This window comes from Dipodomys merriami, unplaced genomic scaffold, assembly GCF_024711535.1.
Source record: "Dipodomys merriami isolate MVZ:Mamm:240054 unplaced genomic scaffold, mDipMer1.0.p SCAF_20, whole genome shotgun sequence".
NCBI lineage: Eukaryota > Metazoa > Chordata > Mammalia > Rodentia > Heteromyidae > Dipodomys > Dipodomys merriami.
In genome coordinates, this window is record NW_027203382.1 from 20,727,316 (window position 1) to 20,748,188 (window position 20,873).

A 20,873-nucleotide genomic window follows, 5' to 3' on the forward strand; every position below is an offset into this window, starting at 1 on the left:
TGAAGTTGACCCAAATATCTTGATCTTATGTTTCTTTCTTTTCAGTTGTCTAATTATGTGTGATCACGTCAAAATCTGTTTGAAAGATAAATCATAAGAAGCAGTGTCAGAAGTGTAGGGAGGGAATGGTCTCCATGTACAGCCCAGTAACAGCTGGTCTTCAAGGACTTCCTACCTGTGAGGTTTCTATGTGAATGGTGCCTGGCTCAAAACACTAAGCCTTGAAATGTCTCCTAAGCATAATTTAATTTCTGGAAATAATATTAACTTACTTTTATTTTGTAGTGCTAGAGATCAAATTCAGGAGCTTTTGTATGCTACACAAGTCCTCTATCACTTACCTCAGCCTCAGCCTCAATTTTATCTTAGTAACAATTCTAACACTGCACTCATGTCTAAACAATGGTATATTGTTTTGGGCTCTAATCATAGAGAGATCTTGATTGTAGGAAGCAGAGCAAATCTGCAACTGAAATTCTTAAGTACCCCTTCTAGAGAGTTGACCCGGGATCCAAGCTTCAGTGCATTAACAAATTCTTCTTCCTTCTATGGTTCTCTTTTGCCAAGATACACAGACATCAAGTTTCACTATTAAGCTGATATACTTGGGTGTGAAACTGTAACAAAAGTCTCACTGAATCTTTGATCTGGGAAGGGCAGCTCTGTGCTCTCCTGAAATTTAGAGCCAAGTTGGAATGAAATCACTTTTTTTCTCATGATTTAATGAAATCTTTATTGCATGTTAAAGTAAGTTTTTTTAATTTTTTAAAAATTATCTTAAGTTGTACAAAGGAACTTCAACATGTCAGTTTATGAACACAAGGAATTTTGATTAATGTCAACCTCTAAAAGCTATGCCGGCAGAATATTGTTTTGACTTCTACATGCCCCTGTAACATGGCAGGCTTCAGATGTTACAGAAGTAGTGTTAGTGTTCGTGGTTGAACTTTCTGCTCAGAAGACACTCCATTTTGTTATTTGATAACATTAAAAAAAAAGTGGGAAGATGCTAGTGTATGAGGTGGTCTGCACTCACCAAAGTGCAAAGTATGTGACTTCATCTAGTTTCCAAATATAGTTATTTTATAAATACTGTATCTCATGGAAGAAAGTTTTGCATAAAAAGCAATCTTAGGTTCATATGTAAAACCTTTCACATTTTCCAATTTCTTCCTTGGCCTATACATTATCATAACTTATTGAACTTTCCATTCAGAGATTATAGGAGGAGCCATATAAGCCCTAGTACATCTCCCAGAATGAAATCTTCAGCATCCAGAGCCTTCACTCCTGCAGCCAGAGGGGTTTGTGGGAAACAAAGGAGCATCTCACTTGCATCTTGCAGCACACACATCTGTGTCTCTGTAGTGGCATCCTTTGAGAACCCACTACAGTATACTGATCTTATTCTCTTATGCTCTTTGGAGCATAGTCTATAATAGAAATGCTTTATGTGACAGGGGCATGCAGTACTCATAGTTGGGGGCTCCAGTGTGATTTTAAGGTAGACTGAGAGTTCTTTCTAGAAATCCTGGGCAGGTTATATCTGTGCTTGGTTCTATTCTTTCTTACCCAAGGCTGACTTTCAGCATTTTCAGACTGGACCTGCTTAAACCAAAGTAGGCTCATGTGGATGACGTTCATTCACCCCAAGATCATGGAAGCACACACATTGGGCTATCTCGGTATTTGATAGGAGCAACAAGTGATGTCAATGATGTGAGGCTGACAATCCAATATGACATTTTCATGTGGTTTCCATGAGCCACGATACATTCCCAAAAGTAACTTCATCTTCCCTTGGTTGTGACTTTTGTTTGTGAGCGTGGCCTGCAGCCCTGTGCTATGGGAGAATTTGCGGGAAAGTGTATCACCACTAAAAGAAGTTTCACACATCACCCCTAGCTCCTCCTCACTCTATACAGAGTGTGAAACAAGACAAACAGTTGATGCGAGACAGTCCCTACATTCTATCTTGGGAGAAAGAGACAAATACCAACTGAACAAGACTGCACTGGGAATTTCATAAAATCACATATAGTTCATGCATGTATCACTCACTCATAGACTGTCACTATTTTTTTGCAGATTTTTAAAATTTTATTTTTATTGTAAAGATGCTGTAGAGAGGGTTTACAACTACATTTCCTGTCCAGCAGTGTTACCCCTCCCTTGTTGTTCTCCTACTATCTCTTCCCCTACTTCCCTCACTCCTCTCCACCCCATGCCTGAAGTTGTAAAGTGCATTTCCAATATACTGCCTTGTGGGTATCGTTGCTGCAATGGGTCATCCTGTGTCCTGTTTCAGTGTTTTGACTGTCACCATTTTAAAAATAATGATTGGCTCTTTGTACTTTGGTGCTAGTGTAGTAAATCACACTACTTTGTTTTGGAAGAAGTATTGCCATTTCTCATTCCTTACTCCCCTTGGAGTTTGGACTTTGCTGTCTCATCTTCCCTGTCTGATGGGGTTATAATCTGATGTCTCACCCCAAGGGGACCACTTTCTTTCTGAGTTCCCACAGTGCTCCCAGGCTGCTTATTCATTGGCATTTAGGCTGCAATGTTTTTAAATATCTGTTGTTGAACTTAATTGTCATGTACTTATGCCATTTTAAGGAACTTTCACTGTCTGTATTGTCTTTGCCTAAGATGAATAGAATTCTTGAAGGCCAGGAACCATTCTACCTGCCATAGTTCCTTGTGCCTAGTAGCTTCTCAGTGAACAGTGTTTCTCTAACTATATATAATTGCACTTAGGTGCCATATAATGATGTTTTAATCAACACTGGGCCACATGGATGATTGTAGTCCTCTGAAATTACAATGGAGATGAAAAATTCTCATCGCCTATGTCATGCTGTAGTAAAAGGCACTGCACATGGTTTTGCGCTGAGGGGGCTATAAGCAAATCTACTGCAGCCATACAAAACCATAGTACGTACAATTATGTACAAGATGAACTATTTAATAAAAAACATACAACTGGCCTTTGCATTTACTTCTTTTAACTTATTTTTAAAAGGCAATTGAGTCTGAAACAGTACCTTTGTTATACACAGAGAGCAGACTCACATCTGGTCATGTGTCCTGTGTCTCTTAGTTGTATCACTAGGCCATGTCGTGCTAGGGACCTGGACATGTAGGTTTATTCTGCATGTCAGCATATCAATTCCTCTCCATGTGATGTTCCCACAATGACCAAATCATCTAATGCTGTAGTTCCCAGAACTTATCCTATAAAGGAGTGACTCACTGCTGTATGGGTGAGCAGTGTTCTACCTGACTGTCATCAGCTCTAGGTGGGCATTTTTAGATATTTTAGACATTGTTAGGTATTCTGTAAGAGGAGAGAAGTCCTTTTCCCTGGCACCTCTGCACCTGGACTGGCCTCTTTTCTGGCCCCTTTGTTTGAATATTTTTCATGTTTTAAATCTGCTACTCCCTTGGCATTATACTCAAGTCAATTCAAATTTTATATACTAGGTTTCTGGATCCAAACTTTATAAAGATCCAATTAGCTAAGCATGATGGCTCATGCCTATAATCCTAACTACTAGGGAGGCTAATTATAGTTCATGGCCAGCTCAGGCAAAATGTTCCTGAAACCCTTTATCAATCAATAGCTGGATATGGTGAAGCATACCTGTCATCCTAACTATTCAGGAGGCCAATCAGGAGAATCAGAGATCCAAGCCAAAAAATGTTTGTGAGATTCCATCTCAATGGAAGAAGCAAATAAAAAAAATCTATTTTTATTTATTCATTTTTTTGGTCCGTTGTGGGGCTTGAGCTCAGGGCCTGAGTGCTGTCCCTGAGCACTTCTGATCAAGGCTAGCACTCTACCACTTTGAGCTACAGCACCAGTTCCAGTTTTCAGGTAATTAATTGGAGATAAGAGTCTGATAAACTTTCCTGCTTGTCCTGGCTTTGAACTGAGATCCTCAGATCTCAGCCTCCTGAATAGCTAGGATTACATGGGTGAGCCACTGTCCCCTGGTCCTATTTTTATTTTTATCATGCTAATACATCCCTTTTGCCTACTAATAAAAGCAAGCAATCAGGTCTGAGAGATTTGGTTTGCAGTGTCTCATTGCTCAGGTTGCTGGTCTCTGAGATACTCATGAACTGAGGTGACCGTTCGGACTCGACAGGCTGCTTCTTGGGAGCCACTACACTCATCCTCAGGAGTTCCCACAGGTGGCCCTGAAAGGCTACTTAGGAAGATCACAGTGTGTAAATATGCATGCTCTTCATTTATTTAATGGGCTCCTCAGATTGAGAAGGCAGGTGGAGAAGGAAGCATTAGTGAGAAGTAAATGCTGGGTGTTGGCAAAATATAATTTACATCTTATGTCACCCTAGAGATTCCTCTATGAAATAGAGGAAAGGAAATTAAACAGTTTTATTATTGTATAAGTATTAAACCACTGGAGCATATCACAGACCATCCACTAAAAAGATTTTGCAGACAGAAAGAGAGTTCGTCCTTTTATATAGATAATCAGATAGGATTCGTTATATACTTGTTCTTTAAAGAAACTAACATAAGAAGACTGGATAGCATTGTAAGTCATTCTAAGCTAACATGGTGATTGTGCTGGTCCTAGGGGTCAGCTAATTGTCTTTCTCAAAGGACAAAGAAATGTCCTCACACCTCTGTGACAGGAGGTACTTCTACAAAATAGAGCCAGGCACCTAAGACTACTTTTGCACTGAGTGTGGAAACTACTGACTGGAATTACAGAATTGCCTTGCTGCTTGTTTCTAAGAGATGACTTCTGACTTGTTAAAGTGGCCCAGGTTCACTGGGGTTCTTGTTGTTGCTATTGTGTTTGAGACAAGGTCTTGCTATGTAGTCCAGGCTGGCTGCCAATTCATGATTCTCCTATCAGCCGCCTGAGTGCTGTGATTATGTGTACATATAACCCATCTAACGTTTTTTTAACAAATATTTCAAAGGACTAGAGAAAGAGTGTGATAAATTTTCTAAAGGAGAAACTCCCCTCACCCCCCCCCAAAAAAAAGAGGGGGTCCTTCCCTCTTTGCTCCAGGAAACATTTTGTTTCCTCCAGGCCCCCATGTGCTGAAAAGCACCATCAAAGTGAACAAGCACTGGGAACTAATCCTGTATTTCAAAGGGACAAGGCCCAGTAGGACCAGGTCACAGCTTTTCTTAGCTCTAAAGCCCAACTGACCCCACAGATGATAGGCTTTCACTAACTGCTTGGGTGAATAAGTGAAATGTCCTAAGAACTTGAGAATTAGAACAGACATTAGAGGTCATTTAGTCCTTCTTAGGTGTTTGCAGTAGAGATGGGACACTCATGATTATGAATAACACGAGTGTGGGGTTATGAACACCAGCCCTGGAGCCAGAGGCCTGGATTCAAGTTCCAATCTGCCATCATCAGGTTACTTTGAAGGCTAGGCTATCTTATAGTATTCTACTGGGTCTCCTCAGCCAATGTGGAGGCTTTCTCTAGATCCCCTCTCTCCTCAGGACAGTGACTCCTTCTGATCCGCAGTAACTCTTGCTCAGCAGATGTGCATTCTGCAGGCCAGCTCTGCTCTGGCTTCCAGACTCTGTAACCCTTGTGTGACTACAGCTAGCTCCTATGCTTGCCTCCCTTATGTGCAGGGACTTCTCAGGCCTGCTGCCTGCCCCAGAGCACCAAGTGCTGGGGTGCAGGAGCCTTCTTCAAGACAAAGATGTCCTTGGTGGCTCCCAGTCAGAGATCCTACTTGGGAAGATGAGCTAGCTTGGAAAAGGTAGAGCCTTCTTTGGGTCCTAGAAGTCTCCTGCTGACTACTGCTGAGGAGAGTGTGGGAAGCAAGAGGCCAGAATAAGAGCTGCCCTGACAGACCACAGCAGCGGCCACTGGCATGGGCAGTAAGCACCAGTCTCCCACCCTGGCTGGGAATGGAGCACCCAGACTGCTCTGAGAACCATTGTAACCATTCCAAAGAGGGAGTGGGAAAGCCACAATTAAATTGTGACAGTACCACACTTGAAAAAAATCTACAGTAATAAAGCTGCCTATATATATATATATATATATATATATATATATATATATGTGTGTGTGTGTGTGTGTGTGTGTGTGTGTGTGTGTGTGTGTGTGTGTGTGTGTGTGTGTGTGTATACACACACACATATATTTATATATTTATATTTGAGAGATATTTATTAATAAAATCATAGTGGCAAAATCTTTGGAAAGAATTCACCTGTCAGAAGGGAAAGGGTGGTGTATTAAGTATGGCACATTCCAACTATGGAATAATGTATGGATTTAGAGAAAAATTACTAAAAGTAATTCAAGTCACAGAAAGGTAACTTCATAGCAATAGACTTGGAGAAAGCTGCTTATTAACTTTCTCTTGATGGCATTCCATATGAATCACTTGAGTACACTTAAGTAAAATGCTGAAATGAAACCAGCTGTGAGAGTGTAAAAAAGAATCCCAATTCTTAGGAGTTTTCTTTCACCTGAGGGTCTAACGAATATCCTGAAAACTCTGCCTAGACTCAGGCAATTGCCAGCCTTGCTGGCTGGGAGAGCCTTGTTTTGCCCACCTGAGCCTCAGCAGCTCCTTGCCTGTGTTGGAATCCGTGTGATGAACACTCTCCCAGAAGGAAGGCACAGGTCACAGCAGGCACTCAGTAACTGTGAGCGCCCCCCCCCCCCAACAGCTGGCACACTGTGGGATTATTCCACTGTCCCCAAGCCTTCTCTGATGAACCCAGTCAGTACTGCCCCATCTCAATTTAGTTTGTATTTTAACATTTAAAGTGTTTTACTTAATCTATCTGTTTATATATCTATCTAACATCTATCTACCACTATCTATCTATCATCTATCTATATACCTTGTCTTTCCTAAGGACATGACTTTTTTTTAGGGGGGGTCCGGTCGTGGGGCCTGAACTCTGGGCCTGGGCGCTGTCCCTCAGCTCTTCAGCTCAAGGCTAGCGCTCTACCACTTGAGCCACAGCGCAACTTCTGGCTTTTTTCGTTTTTGCTTATGTGGTGCTGAGGAATCGAACCCAGGGCCTCAGGCATGCAAGGCAAGTGCTCTACCACTGAGCCACCTTCCTAACCTGGACATGATTTTATTTGAAGTGCCTATTGCATACTTTCAGATCTACTATCTTTTTAATTTTAATATATATTTTTATTGTAAAGATACTGTACACAGGAGTTGCAGTTATATGAGTAATGAGTACATTTCATATTGAGCATTGTTACCCCCTCTTTTGTTTTTCCCCCACTATCCCTTCCTTCTCCACCTCCCCAACTCCTCCCTCTCCCACCAAAGTTGTAAAGTTCTTTTTCAACATAGTGTCTTTCAACATAGTGTACATTGTTACAGTGGGTCAACCTGTATCCTTGTTTAAGCATTTTGTTATTACCCTTCCCCTCCCCAAATGAGAAAAATGTATATACAAGATGCAGGGCAATGGAGTCAAATACAGTGAAAATAGGGGTTATACCATGGGGGAAGAACATACAAAAGAAACAAAGAAAATCACATAGTACATTATAAATACATCAGAAACAATAGCAAGAAAGATAAAACCTCTTGTGTCCCTATCTTGGGGTTCATTTCGCTTAGCATCATCTTATCTGGTCATATGTACATGTACATAGCTTTTGACCTTCTCTGCTTGTCCTAGACATATACTAGATATTGCAAATAAGGGAAACCATGGGACTTATGTTTCTTTGGGCTGGCTTATTTCACTTAATATACTTTTTTCCAAGTCTTTCCATTATCTTTTGAAAAACAACATGAGGGTTCACAAAGTAGGTTCATTTAGGTTCCCTTGGCCTAAACCTCCTCTCAACATTGCCTTTGGCTTCTAGGTCTCCCTTTTGCCATCTCTGACCTTTGACTGGGGTATTTCTTTCTACCTGGAACTCATCTTTCCAAGCCTGCCACTTTTTTTTTTTTTTTTGGTCAGTCGTGGGGCTTGAACACTGGGCCTGGGTTCTGTCCCTGGGCTCTTCAGCTCAGGGCAAGCTCTCTACTGCTTGAGCCACAGCGCCACTTCCGGTTTTCCAGTGGTTTATTGGAGATAAGAGTCTTAGGGATACAGGTGGACCCATTGCAACAATGAGATGTACAAATCCTTATGTCGAAAAATGAACCTTACTTTGGCGGGGGAGGGGGGGTGGTTGGGAGGGAGGAGATGGGAAGAGATGGGAAGGGGAAACAAAGGAGGAGGCAACAATGATTGATAAGAAATGTACTCATTATCTTGCCCATGTAATTGTAACTCCTCTGTATGGTATTTCCACAATAAAGAGAGAGAGAGAGAGAGAGAGAGAGAGAGAGAGAGAGAGAGAGAGAGAGAGAGAGAGAGAGAGAGAGAGAGAGAGAGAGAGAAAGAGAGAGAGAGAGAGAGAGAGAGAGAGACTCATGGACTTTCCTGCCCTGGCTGGCTTTGAGCAGTGATCCTCAGGTCTCAGCCTCCTGAGTAGCTAGGATTACAGGTTTGGGCCCCTGGTGCCCGGCCGCCACTTTAAAAAAAAAAAAAAAAAAAAAGATAATCGACTGAGCTCTTAGCAAGGGCTTGACAAATATCCTCAGACTTTGTAACAACCACACCAAGCAGGCATTATTTTAACTTGAGAGAAGTCAAGTGATGTGTTCTCAGTCTTGGCGCCAACACACAGGTGGAGCTAGGGGCTGAACCTAAGTTTGTGGTTATCCCTAGATCCAGATTTCCTTGTGGACCCCAGCACCTCACATGCAGCCCTTACTGACCAGCAGGTAGAGGGAGCTTTCCTGATGGGCAATGACCTAGCAACGCCACAGGTCACTCCAAGAGCAGGGAAATGCGTTGCACAGGATTGTCACCGCAGAGCATGTGACTCCACTCAGAGTCCCAGGACATTATAAGCCTGTTCTCTTCCCCCTCTCAGACATCTGCTGCAGTGGCCAGGATACCCAAGCTATCTCTGCTTGCTTCTCTCTGGCACTAGGCACCTAGTGTACCTTCCAAACTATGCTGGGATGCTGTGTCAGCCAGCCTTCCTCTGAGTGCGGTGCATGGACCTGCTTTCTCTCTCCTCTCCTCCTCTCTCCCCTTCAAGTGGAAGCAGGGATTTGAAGGGTTGGGAGGAAGTTTTTTGTTTTTTGTCAGCTTTAACACTAGAGAAGCTGTTTGCCTCGGTTTCCCTACCTTGTGATAGCTCTCATAACCCCATTTGAAAAGCATTTTTAACGGTCTCTGGGATAAAACTGGGCAGAATTCCTGGGCTCTAAGCCAGGAAGAGTGAAAGTCAAGCCTTACTGAGCCAAAATAGGCAAAATAGGACAAAATAGGCCAAAATAGGACAAGTCACATCGAGCTGCTCAGGCAGCATACCAAAAGAGTTTTACATTTCCCTAGCCCAAGCAGGTATGCTGAGAGCCTGAGTCCTAGTTTAAGCATTTTCTCTGGTTCTGTGACATCCTGGAATGTGGGAGAGCTGGGTTCTGTCCCTGCCCCAACGCTGGGCCTCCTAGTCATTCTGAATACCGGGATGGGGACACTGTGTGTGCCTTTCTGCTGACTCAGAGTTATTTCTGATCCTGCGGTTCATGGCATCCATGTGGCTGAGCTCCGTGGAGCCAGAGGACAGATGGAGGAGAGGGATTTGAGGGGAACTATGTGTCAGCTTTCAGTCAGAGAGTCACCCCAAAGCAGAGGATGTCCTTGGGACTGGCTCAGCTCCACAGGACATTCTAAGCAAATTCTCATGTTCCCAGTCTGGTAGGCCTGCAGAAAATAATTGCCTTCTCCTAGCTGTAAGACAGCAAAAGGTCCAAGTTACCTCCCAACCAATGCAATCTGTCAACCTCAAGAGACACCTTTGCCCTCCTCGACAGGATTCAGCAACTAGAAAGTCATGGGCAGCAGATGTTTAGAGTCTTTCGCTATAAGGCAGAGACCTTTCCTATACCCTGTTGAGATGATGACATGAAACTATTACCAAACTTATTTTTTAATATGTATTTTTATTGTAAAGATATTGTACAAAGGGGTTACAGTTACATGAGTAAGGTAACGAGTGCACTTCCTATTGAACATTGTTACCCCCTCCTTTGCTTTCCCCTACTATCTCTTCCCTCCCCACCTTTCCAACTTCTCGCTCCCCCCCCCATTTCCCCCCAAGCTGTAAGGTTCATTTTCAACATAGTGTACTGTATGTCTCATTGTTACAATGGCTTAACCTATATCCTTAGTTCAGCATTTTGTTATTTCCCTTCTCCTTCCCAAATTAGAAAAATGTATATACATGATGCAGGGCACCAGAATCAAATACAGTGAAAACAGGAGTTATACCATGGGGGAAGAACATACAAAAGAAACAAAACAAATCACACAGTACATTATATGTACATTAAAAACAACAGCAAGAAAGATAAAACCTCTTGTGTCCCTCTCTTGTTCATTTCACTTAACATCATCTTATATGGTCATGTGTACATAGCTTTTGACCTTTTCTGCTTGTCCTAGACATATACTAGTTATAGCAGATAAGAGAAACCATCGGACCTATGTTTCTTTGGGCCTGGCTTACTTCACTTAACATGATTTTTTCCAAGTCTTTACATTTCATATATATATATATATATATATATATATATATATATAGAGAGAGAGAGAGAGAGAGAGAGAGAGAGAGAGAGAGAGAGAGAGAGAGAGAGAGAGAGAGAGAGAGAGAGAGAGTGTTGTACTGGTAGCTTTAGTATGGCCTTGCTTGTGATCATTTGGGTAAATGCCCAAAAGTGGGACTGCTGGTAGGTCATAGGGGAGCTCTATGTGTAATCTTTTGAGGAACCTCCATACTGCTTTCCAAAGTGGTTGAACAAATTTATACTCCCACCAACAATGCAGTAGGGTTCCCTTTTGGCCACATCCCCTCCAGCATCTGTTGTTATTAAATTTCTTGATTATAGCCATTCTAAACTGGGGTAAGGTGGAATCTCAATGCTGTTTTGATTTGCATTTCTTTTATGGCTAGAGAAGTTGAGCATTTCTTTATGTGTCTATTGGCCATTCTTATTTCCCCTTCAGAGAAGTCTCTCTTTAAGTCTTTAGCCCACTAATTAATTGGGCGGTTGTTTCTTTGAGGATTTATTGTTGGGGGATTCCAAACCTATCTTTCAAAAACAAATGTTTTCAAGTGAACAGGTGGTTAAGTGGCACCTACCCTTTGAGCCACTCTGACGGAGTGGCACTCCCATTTTCTCTGCTCAAGAGAAGCTAACTCAAAGGTTCTTATACAGGGGAATATGACCTTCAACATTCACCTTCAGGACTGCTTCCCTATGGGGTTCCTGGCAAAATAGGCAGGAAATTCCAGCGTCCTGGACACAGGCTGTCCATATTCCCTCAGGAAACTCAGATGGTTCTCTCTTTAGACTATGGTAGAGGTAGGGACCCAAGCCCTCCAGTCTAGGGGTAATGTGATCTCCAGTTTAGCCCCACTCCTGCTCCCAAAAGCCAAAGACAATTTCATTCTATACACTCTCAAACTGTGGTTTTCCTGGAAATTCTTTAGCTACCCTTTCAGGAAAACTTCCCTGGCATATAGCTCATGTTTGAGTGTGTGATTTGTCCACAAAGCCTGCATCGTCCAGAGGGTGCACGAACTCTTATGCCTTAGTCCACAACTAAATCACCCTCACGTGGTCTGGGGTCTTTGCAAAGGCATCTGCCCAAACAGGGGAGAAATGAAGGATCCCAGCAGCCTAACGATGTCCACATGCTCTCTGAGAGCCCTCCTCCCACCTCTGGTGGCTGTACTCCCCATGAAAGAGCAAAGCTGACCAAGGATACAGGGGCAGAAGATAAAATGTGAGAGCAGCAGACAGAGCGAGCATGCTCTTCTGCCTTCTCATGAGGGAACATACTGCCTCGTCACAGACTCCAGCTGACACTGTGGGGGCCAAAGGGCCAAAGGGCCCCACAAGGCTTTGTGGGAGGTCTAAAGAGCAGCCTGGAGGAGACAGGAGGGTTTTGGCAAATAGGCTTTCCATACATGCACAGCAGAGCCCCTGAAGGCACAGATGCCATCCACTCACAGGGCCAGAGCAGGGCCGAAATAACCCTGAGGGCAGACAAGCAAGGAAGCAAAGAACACATCTCTGCCCAAGTCTGAAGCTTCAAAACAAAACCCAGCCCCGCTTGTTCATTGCATTAATGATTTAAAAGTGAATCTCTAGGAATAATATTGGCCAGTTTAATTTGGATTTGATTTATAAGTAGTTAGTTCTTTTTAAGACCCTCAAGAAAAGAATAAACTTTCTAGTTGATTCATCTCAGGTCATTGATTTGTGCCTCTCCTAAAGAGAAAGCATTCTCAGAAATAAGTGATCGATCTCTGAAAACGACAAGGGAAAGAAATGTGAGGTTTCAAGTTGTGCCAAGTTTAGTGTCAAAATTCCACACACAAATTTTTTTTTCAACACATATTCCAGACTCCCTGTGGGAAGGTACTGGGACTGGGTGCTGCCATGATTCTGGCACCTCGTACTGCCAGGGAAGAGGAGTTTTCAGCCAAGGGAAGAACTGTGCTAACTTTAGCACTTTCCTCTCTCTGTACACACAGGTGAGTGCCCACAGTAATTGTTCTATAGAGGATGGGCCCACAGTCCTGGGTCTACCCCACCAAGCCCCTGCCCACCAGGGCAATAAAGCAGTTTCACAGTCTCACTGACCTTGAAGCTGGAGGAGTCTGCCACGTCCTGCTGCGCACACAGCCAAGAAGTGTAATGGGAGCTGGCAGGACAAGGCCTGAAGTGGCTCTGGCATGGGAGGGGCCCGAGGGGCATCCTAGCCAATCCCATCCCAGACTTCAGGACGCTAGCTCCTCCTAGCCAATCCCATCCCAGACTTCAGGACACTAGCTCCTCCAGCTGTGCCCTTGAAGGCCAGCCACTGACTCCTCAGCCACTAGGCCCTGGCCCCTTTCTAGCACCTGTTCTTTCCATGAAACTTTTCAGTACTCCTTGAAGAAAAAGGAAAAAGAAAAGAAAAGAAAAGCCCCGCCCTTCCAGCCCAGTGCTGCAGGCTTGCTCTCCAAGGGCTCATGAACCTGAAGCCTTCCTGGAATGCTGTGCAGGTCTGTGGGACTGAGCTTCAGAGTGCAAAGGCCAGCAGGAAACATTTCAACCAGTTAGGAGATTTCTCTCTCTCTTAGGTTTACCAACCTTGGGGCCCCTGAAGCATGAACCCCTCAAAATCTACATGCTGCCTCCGTCCAGCAGGTCCTGATCTCAGGGCTGGAGAGGCCTTCGTCTAACTTATTGTTTGGGTCCTGGATTTAGGAAAAATGTTAATAATATTCCTGTTCAAGATCAAGCCATCAGAAGTTGGTGTATGTATACCAGCTTAAATTTACTACCCAGAAATCTCAGCAGGCCATATCCCTGCTTAAAAATAGCCCTCTGGGGACCGGAAAGGTTGCCTGTAAATAGCAATGACCCTTCAGGATTTTGGACAGCAGCCCTGATGTTTCAAGAGAGCATGCCTAGGCTCTGGTGACAGTCATATACCCGCTCCTATGACACGTTGAGCATCATCACCTGACTCCTTTCTCCTTTCTTAGGGCCTTGCCAGGCTCAGAGGGGCTGATGGAGCAGGAGGTAAAGGCCCAGGAATGACATTTTTACCTAGTGTGGTTTTCCGTCAGAGTTCCTAGTTCTTTTAAACATAACCCATCCCCAAAATACCTTCATGAAACAGAGAACACAAGGAGATGCTCTGGACACTGAAAGGTTCTTGTTTAAGTGGGGTTAGAAGCCATGTACTTAAGATCCAGACACTTCTCTGTGTGTGTGTGCTTATACCTCAGTTAGTGTTTGTCTCACTCTCTGTAGTGACATAGCTCACACTGAAGGTGACATGTGATATGCTCAGATATCTTCGAGGCTCTTTTTTAAGCCTGGAAATCATAATTTTCATTAAAAGAATCACAGATTGGGGACAAACTGACTTCATGATACTCAAGGGCTCTTGTTTGTGTGTTCTGTCATCAGAAACCACAGTCCTCAGCTTCTGGGACCCTGCTCTGTCTGCACAGCCTAGAGGAAGCAGAAGAGTTGGTTGTTCAAGACATTGGACTCTACTGTTGGGGTGGTGGTGGTGGTGGTGGTGTGTGTGTGTGTGCCTCTTAGAAAATTTTGAGTCTTTAGGAGAGTATTTTTTTAAAGAATGGCAGGTAAAATAAAAATCCCTCTTAATTTCTTCCCCTTAATTCCTAATATGAGCACTTAGGAATATGTCCACACCCCTTACCTCCACAGCTTGTGTTTTGCAGTGTAAATTTCTCCCTTGAGTCAAAAGCTGCAGTGTTTTTGAGAAAAGAGTGTGCTGTCATTCTCAAGCTTGGTATAAAGTAGCTGTGATGGGGATTGAAAACCTCTACAACATACTTACAGCAGACTTTTCAGATTTCTCCTTTAAAAAAAAATCATTATCAACCATGGGGCTTGAACTCAGGGCCTGGGCGCTGTTCCTGAGCTTTTTTGCTCTACCACTTTGAGCCACAGCTCCACTTCAGGTTTAACCCTGGTGATTAATTGAAGAGTCTCATGGACTTTCCTGCCTGGGATGGCTTTAAACCATGATCTTCAGATCTCAACCTCTTGAGTAGCTAGGATTACAGGTGTGAGCCATAAGCTCTTGGCTCTACTTTTTAGATTTCTAAAACTTCTTCAGTTACCATTCCTGTGTGTGCCTTTCATTTCTCATTGTTGTCCACATCCTTCAACCTCACATCTGTGTGGCCAGGTGGTTGACTTTTGCCAATAGGGATATATCACTTGATTTAAAGAAAATCTGCTGTCCTTCTATTCCTGCATCCCACTGAAGCATGGCTAGATCAGGGCCCAGATTGAACCAGATTGAAGGTCAATGCTCTGCAAGGTGGCCAAGCAGCCTTGGTTGCTCATGGTAACTGGTAACAGAAGTGAAGAGGGTAAGGGGGCTCCTCAGTTTATTCTTGTGTGTCCCGTGTCCTTCAGCTCTCAGTGTTAGGATATCACCTTCTAGTTGGCAAGAGATAAAGGGTTTGTGTATATATTATTCCATGTGACCTCTGTAGTAATTCTGGGTATAGAAGTGAGTCTTATTTCTCAGATGAGGACACAACCCGAGAGATCTACGGGAGCCCATCAAGGTCAACACTAGTGATGGCATGCCAGGCCTCACCATGTTGGCAACTTCTCTTGTCTTCTCATCTGGCTCAGAGTGTGGCACTGCCATGGGATCAGCTGAGTTGTTCCAGGCAGTAGTGGGCTCTCGATGCCTGGTGGTAGCCAGGGGATGTTCTATCTTCGATGGCCCCTCCTCTAGTTATTTTCCTGATATTTTAGTGCCTGGAACTTGGGCTGCTTCTAAGCTGTTTTTCACTTCAACTTCAGAAATATACGCATAATGGAGGGAGCTCAGTGTTAAGAAGGAAGATGATGTAGAAAGATGGGGAAATTGCTAAATAAAAGGAAGTGAGATTTCCAAGTATTCAAGAAAGGCGAAGTTTAATTTGCATATAGGCATAACCTACACCTCACTCGGTAAGTGTTAGGCCACAGCGAAAACCTCTTTATCAGTATTACAGCTGTCAGCAAATTTGCAAAGTCACCAGATACAAACAATATACTTCTCAAAGTAACACACATTTCTCTCTCTCTCTCTCTCTCTCTCTCTCTCTCTCTCTCTCTCTCTCTCACACACACACACACACACACACACACACACACACACACACACACAGAGTAAACAAATACATTTAATTTCTCTACAAAAGGAGAGCTGAGGATGGTAACGGGGTTACCTCCCATTTGGATAGCACGTTACACTTTACAGTCTAACCCATTTGATCCTCACAACAGCCCTGTGAGGTAGACAGCACAGGAATTACTATTAATCCCATTTTGCAGATGAGGAAACTGATGGATGCATATTGATCAAAGCTAGGACTTGGGGCAGAGATTCCTGTTCCAGCCTTGATATAATCAGCTTACTGATGAAAACTGAAATGGATGGTATAAAAGACAGTGATCCAATAATATTACAGATGACTATAATTTTCCTTCACAGATTATATCTCTACAACCAGCTCTAATATTAATATCATGCTATGTGACAGATGAGATGAGAATGCTTCTGAATCATTCATGTGTTCATAACTGCAACAAGATGGTTTCCCACTTTTAGACTGTCCTGCCTTAATTTTAAAATTGAGGAGATGGGTAGGATTAGGAGATGTGGAGGAAAATGATGAAATGGGTGACATTAATCAAAATGTATTATACTAATAAACTTACATGCTGAACTGATATCCTTTTGTACAACTACTTAAAGATAATAAACAAAAACCCCCACAAAAAAACAAAATGAAATAAATAAAAAGAAGTCACCACTGAGAAATAACACTGATTAGATTTCATTGATCAAGTCTTATTAGCAGTCATATAGTGGTGTTTGTAATCAAGTCATTATTTAAACTTGCAGTCGTATTTCTTACAGAAATGAAAATGAATCTCGTTCCTTAATTCCTTCTAGCTGTGAAGATTAACATGAGCATAAATAGGATATTATCATTTATGTCACTTCAATAGTAATCAAAATGATAGATTTTGCATGTTGGATTTAAAAAACACATTACACTTTAAGATGAAGGGAGAAATTGTTTTTCAGGGAAAATAAAATCAAACTTTGAAAAGAGCAGCTAAGTAAAATCCTCTATATTTAAATGAAAGTTAACTTTACTGGGAGGCTCAATGTCACTCATTGGTAGAGTACTTGCCCAGCATTCACCAGGCCCTGGGTTTGATCCCCAGCACTGTAAAGAAAAATAAAGTTAATTTTATTAGGAATATTTTCTTTATTACATTATTCTCTTCTAGTTAAAGATTCCTAGTCACTCAAATAAAAATATGAAGAGAAGAAAAGGAGAGCAGGCCCATCCTTACACATTCCAAATGGGAACATGGTGAATTTTTCTCCTTTAAGTTGTCCAGTGTTCATGAGCTTCATTTGTTTGTAGTACTTTAGGGTACATTGAAATTTAACATAATGCCATGGGGGTGTTGTGTCAGAACTTCAAAATATTGCACTAGCAGTTTAAAATTCCCTGTTTAAATTCCCTCAGAGAAACATTAAAGAAGAATGACAACATTCCACTGCATGCCTAAATCTGTCAAGTAGTAGGTTGGGTTAGGTAAGAGATTTGTCCCTGTAGCAAAATTCGATGTCTTAGTTAATAACCATTGGCATACCCTAAAAGCTTCAATTCCAGTGAAAGTACAAAATATGAGTATTCATTTCAAAGCATAAAATTGGGTTTTACTTTTGATTTTTCAGGGTTAATTTCAAAGTATATATATTCACTACTTGGCTGCTAAAAGTTGGCTTCCTGTCTACTCTTAGAAATGGGTCTCCTATAATAATAGAATTCAAACAGATAGAGCTGGGAGGGCACACATCATTTGCCAAAATTCAAAGTTTGAAAGAAGTAGATAGGACTTTATAAATCAGAAGATACACCACAAAAATTTCTCTGGGGGATTTTAAATGTGTCCAGATATGACTTTTCCTCCCTCCCTCTCCCCTTCCTTCCTTCCTTCCTTCCTTCCTTCTTTCCTTCCTTCCTTCCTTCCTTCCTTCCTTCCTTCCTTCCTTCCTTCCTTCCTTCCTTCCTTCCTTCCTTCCTTCCTTCTTTCCTTCCTTCCTTCCTTTCTCCCCTCTGCCTTTTTAGATGCGCATTCCTACCTCTGCTAGCCCACAAATGGTGTAGCAATCAGAGGGTAACTCCAAAGGTGGAGTCCTTTGTCTTCAACTCTAGGAAGTTGGAGGGACATTTAGGAATAAAATATTAAAATCAGGATAGCAATTTGCAGTGCTCATAGCCTACCACATGGTGGCGCTTCCAACATTCCATAGGAAATAGGTTGAGACTGACTCCACGAAGAAAAACTACATTCCTGAGGTGGAGGGGCATTTGAAATTCCTCTGTTTCTTAGTTTCAGCCATGCCTTTGGAGCATGTGGGTCAGAGAAATAAAGAGTCCATTCTTCCAAACAAAGTGCACACAGAGCCATCCCTTTTGGAGGATGTTGGGACTCCAAAGCAGCAGAGAAATCATCCACATTTTATACACTGGTTTTGCTGGAACTAGTGTGTGTGTGGTCCGCTCATGAATTGGTCCCGATTTTAGGTCACCTTCCTAGACTGCAGTTGTGAGCCCCCAAAGCGAACCTTTATTTTACATATCTTCTGCAAGGTCTTGAGGTGTTCCGTGCAATGGACACTATTTCAAACTCTCAGTTTCTCAACACTGAAAAAAATATGTTACAAAGCAGACACTGTTAAACTCCAACAGCCCATGCTTCTTAGCATGCGTCAAGATACATCAACCTCTTATTAGAAACTAAAGAAGGCAAACAAGCAACTTTTTTAAGCAAAGGAAGAAAAATAAAGCATCCATAAGTAACCTCCCTCCCTTGGGCTTAGTGCTACACTGTTGGCTAATATGAACTATGGAAAATATTTTGGTCCTTAGATATTATAAATATCTTTTACTTAGTTAATATTTCACTATGTAGTTATATACAGAGATGAACCTCACTGTGCAGACAAGTGTGCCCTCTCTAGTTCTATGGTACATTATCCATGCTAGCTCTCCACTGAAGAGCAAGCAAGCCAAATGTATTAATCAGCTGAGAGCTCTACCACAAACTAAAAGTGCAAAGAAGGGAGAAAGCAGCCAGACAGGTCCATTTTTCATTGTCATCAACAGCAAGCTTCATGCCTCTTAAGAGACAATGTCAGGTGCAATAGGCTCAGGTAATAATGATTCCAAATTGTCATCTCTTCCTTCCCTTAAAGCAGCTGTCTCCCTGAGAAGAGAGGAGGGAGGTAAACAATGGGAAAGCCCTATTTCTTCTATGCCTGACAATCTTGGAGAAAATGATCATTTCCCCAACCTTGGGAAGTAGGACACATTCCTGCATTTGGTTTTCTGCTACAAGAACTATTGGGTGGTTGGTCCCATTTCCCACTAACTTCCATTGTTCTCACTCAAATAGTTCTTAAAGAGATGGCTGCGGAAGATTGTCTACCCGTAGCACATGGAAGTATGGGTTTTCCAAGGAAAATGCCACATAACAGTTTCAAAAAAACCCCACAATCCATGTTCATAGTAAGCCTTTAAAAATGGTTTGTGTATGTCACAAAAGATTCCTATAGGAGAAAAGAAAACAAAGTGCAAAGATGATTTCAGGTATATAGCTTTACTTAGCAAGGACACCCGTCACGCCCCATAGTGCGTTTGGCCTTCTATCTTGCACAGTTTTGTCGGTGAGGTGTCATGCACCCTTCTGAAAACTCTGTCATTGCCTCTTCCAGGGGCTGGCTTCCTGGGACCACCAGTCTCGGGAAGAAGCCTCCATTGCCACCCTACAATGGCTTCTGGGATACAGCTTATTGTTGTTAATTAAGTAAATGTTACCAACAAATCCATTTGTCTTCTATGATTTCCTTTCCTGTTTCCTAAAGTCTGAATATTTATGATGCATTTGGAACCATGCACATGCCGCAGACTGAAATTGCTTATGTATTGGCCTTCTCGAGGAAGCTTCTGCTTTTTGTGAAGCTTGGGATGAAAGGAAGTATAGAGGAAACAGTTACATCCCAGCGGAAGATAGGGCAGGTGTGGCCCAGCCAGTAGATGCCAGTGAAACATCACAAATCGATTTGTGGGTCTTTGTCCCTGAGTTCTAATAGAACAGGGGACAGAGAGAGATTTACCTTCACACCCGCTTCACTGAAATGGTTACCAGCATTTCCCATCTTACCTTCCCTTAGGAAAAATATACTAAGCATTGGTCTCTGCACCTTCCCACCCAAGGCTGAAACATCTGCCTTCGACCCACACAGCTGGGTTTGACTCTGGCTGGAGACAGAATTGAAGTCCAGTTCCATCTACAGTGGAGGAGGAAGATGGGCTTCACCTCCCCCAATCCTCGCTGTGCCTGTTAGACAGGGCATGCACAATTCTGTCTGTCCTGCTTCCCAAGCAAATGCTATGGTCTCAGGGGCAAGGCCAGATGTTCAAGCAGGGAGCCGAGGTTCAATTTTTAGTGACAGTTCATAGAGTGTATCTTCATCTATGATGAGAGCTTTGTCCAGCAAGTACTGTGTGACCTAAAAGGTAAAAAAAGACAAAGAGAAATCCCTACTTGTACTTCTTTGAGAACATTGGCATATGCTGTTCCTGAGTGAGTTTGACATAATTCCACATCATATATATATAATTAAGAAACATGACTATATTCTCATTGTTATAAACAATACTCAAAGATCTCTACTCCTCAGCCAACCGCCAGTGCCAGCTAGCCCTTACCATTTGGTGTGCATTCTCCCATGTGTGTTTTTGAAGACATTACCTAGTAATCTTTTTTTTTTTTGTAGAGCTATCTGGAATAAGACTGTCCCATCTTTTCTTGCGTTTCTTAATTGAAAGTTAAAGAAAGCTCCTATGTTAGTCCATAGAGTTGCAAAGAGCTGTATACAACCATGTTTAATGATTCATCAGGCCATGATTCATTAAATAAGTAAATACACTGTACTTGACTGGGAGATGAGAATCTCTAACTTCTAATCTTGATTTTTTAAGACTGTGAAATCGTTCTTAAAAAGTAGTAATTTAGCCAAGCACTAGTGGCTCATGCCTGTAATCCTAGCTACATAGGAGGGTGAGATTTGAGGATCACACTTCAAGGCCAACCTGGGCACGCAAGTCTGTAAGGCTTATCTCCAAACAACCAGCAACAAGTCAGGATTGGAGCTGTGACTGCAATGGTATAAG

At 42.5% G+C, this 20,873-nt stretch overlaps 2 protein-coding genes across 3 annotated transcripts in view; both read right to left on the minus strand.

Moving 5' to 3' along the window:
- The window catches only part of Ckmt2 (creatine kinase, mitochondrial 2), a 28,675-nt gene extending 15,886 nt beyond the window's left edge, over positions 1–12,789 (minus strand). The window contains exon 1 of the mRNA XM_070031167.1: positions 12,721–12,789. The gene's annotated coding sequence lies outside the window, so the exon portion shown is untranslated. The remainder of the gene's footprint in view (positions 1–12,720) is intronic.
- Positions 12,790–13,623: 834 nt separating this feature from the next.
- The window catches only part of Rasgrf2 (Ras protein specific guanine nucleotide releasing factor 2), a 216,077-nt gene continuing 208,827 nt past the window's right edge, over positions 13,624–20,873 (minus strand). For both annotated transcript variants that reach the window (XM_070031169.1, XM_070031170.1), the window contains exon 27: positions 13,624–20,209. In XM_070031169.1, coding sequence (XP_069887270.1) covers positions 20,117–20,209 — 93 coding nt within the window. In that variant the 3' untranslated portion in view covers positions 13,624–20,116. The remainder of the gene's footprint in view (positions 20,210–20,873) is intronic.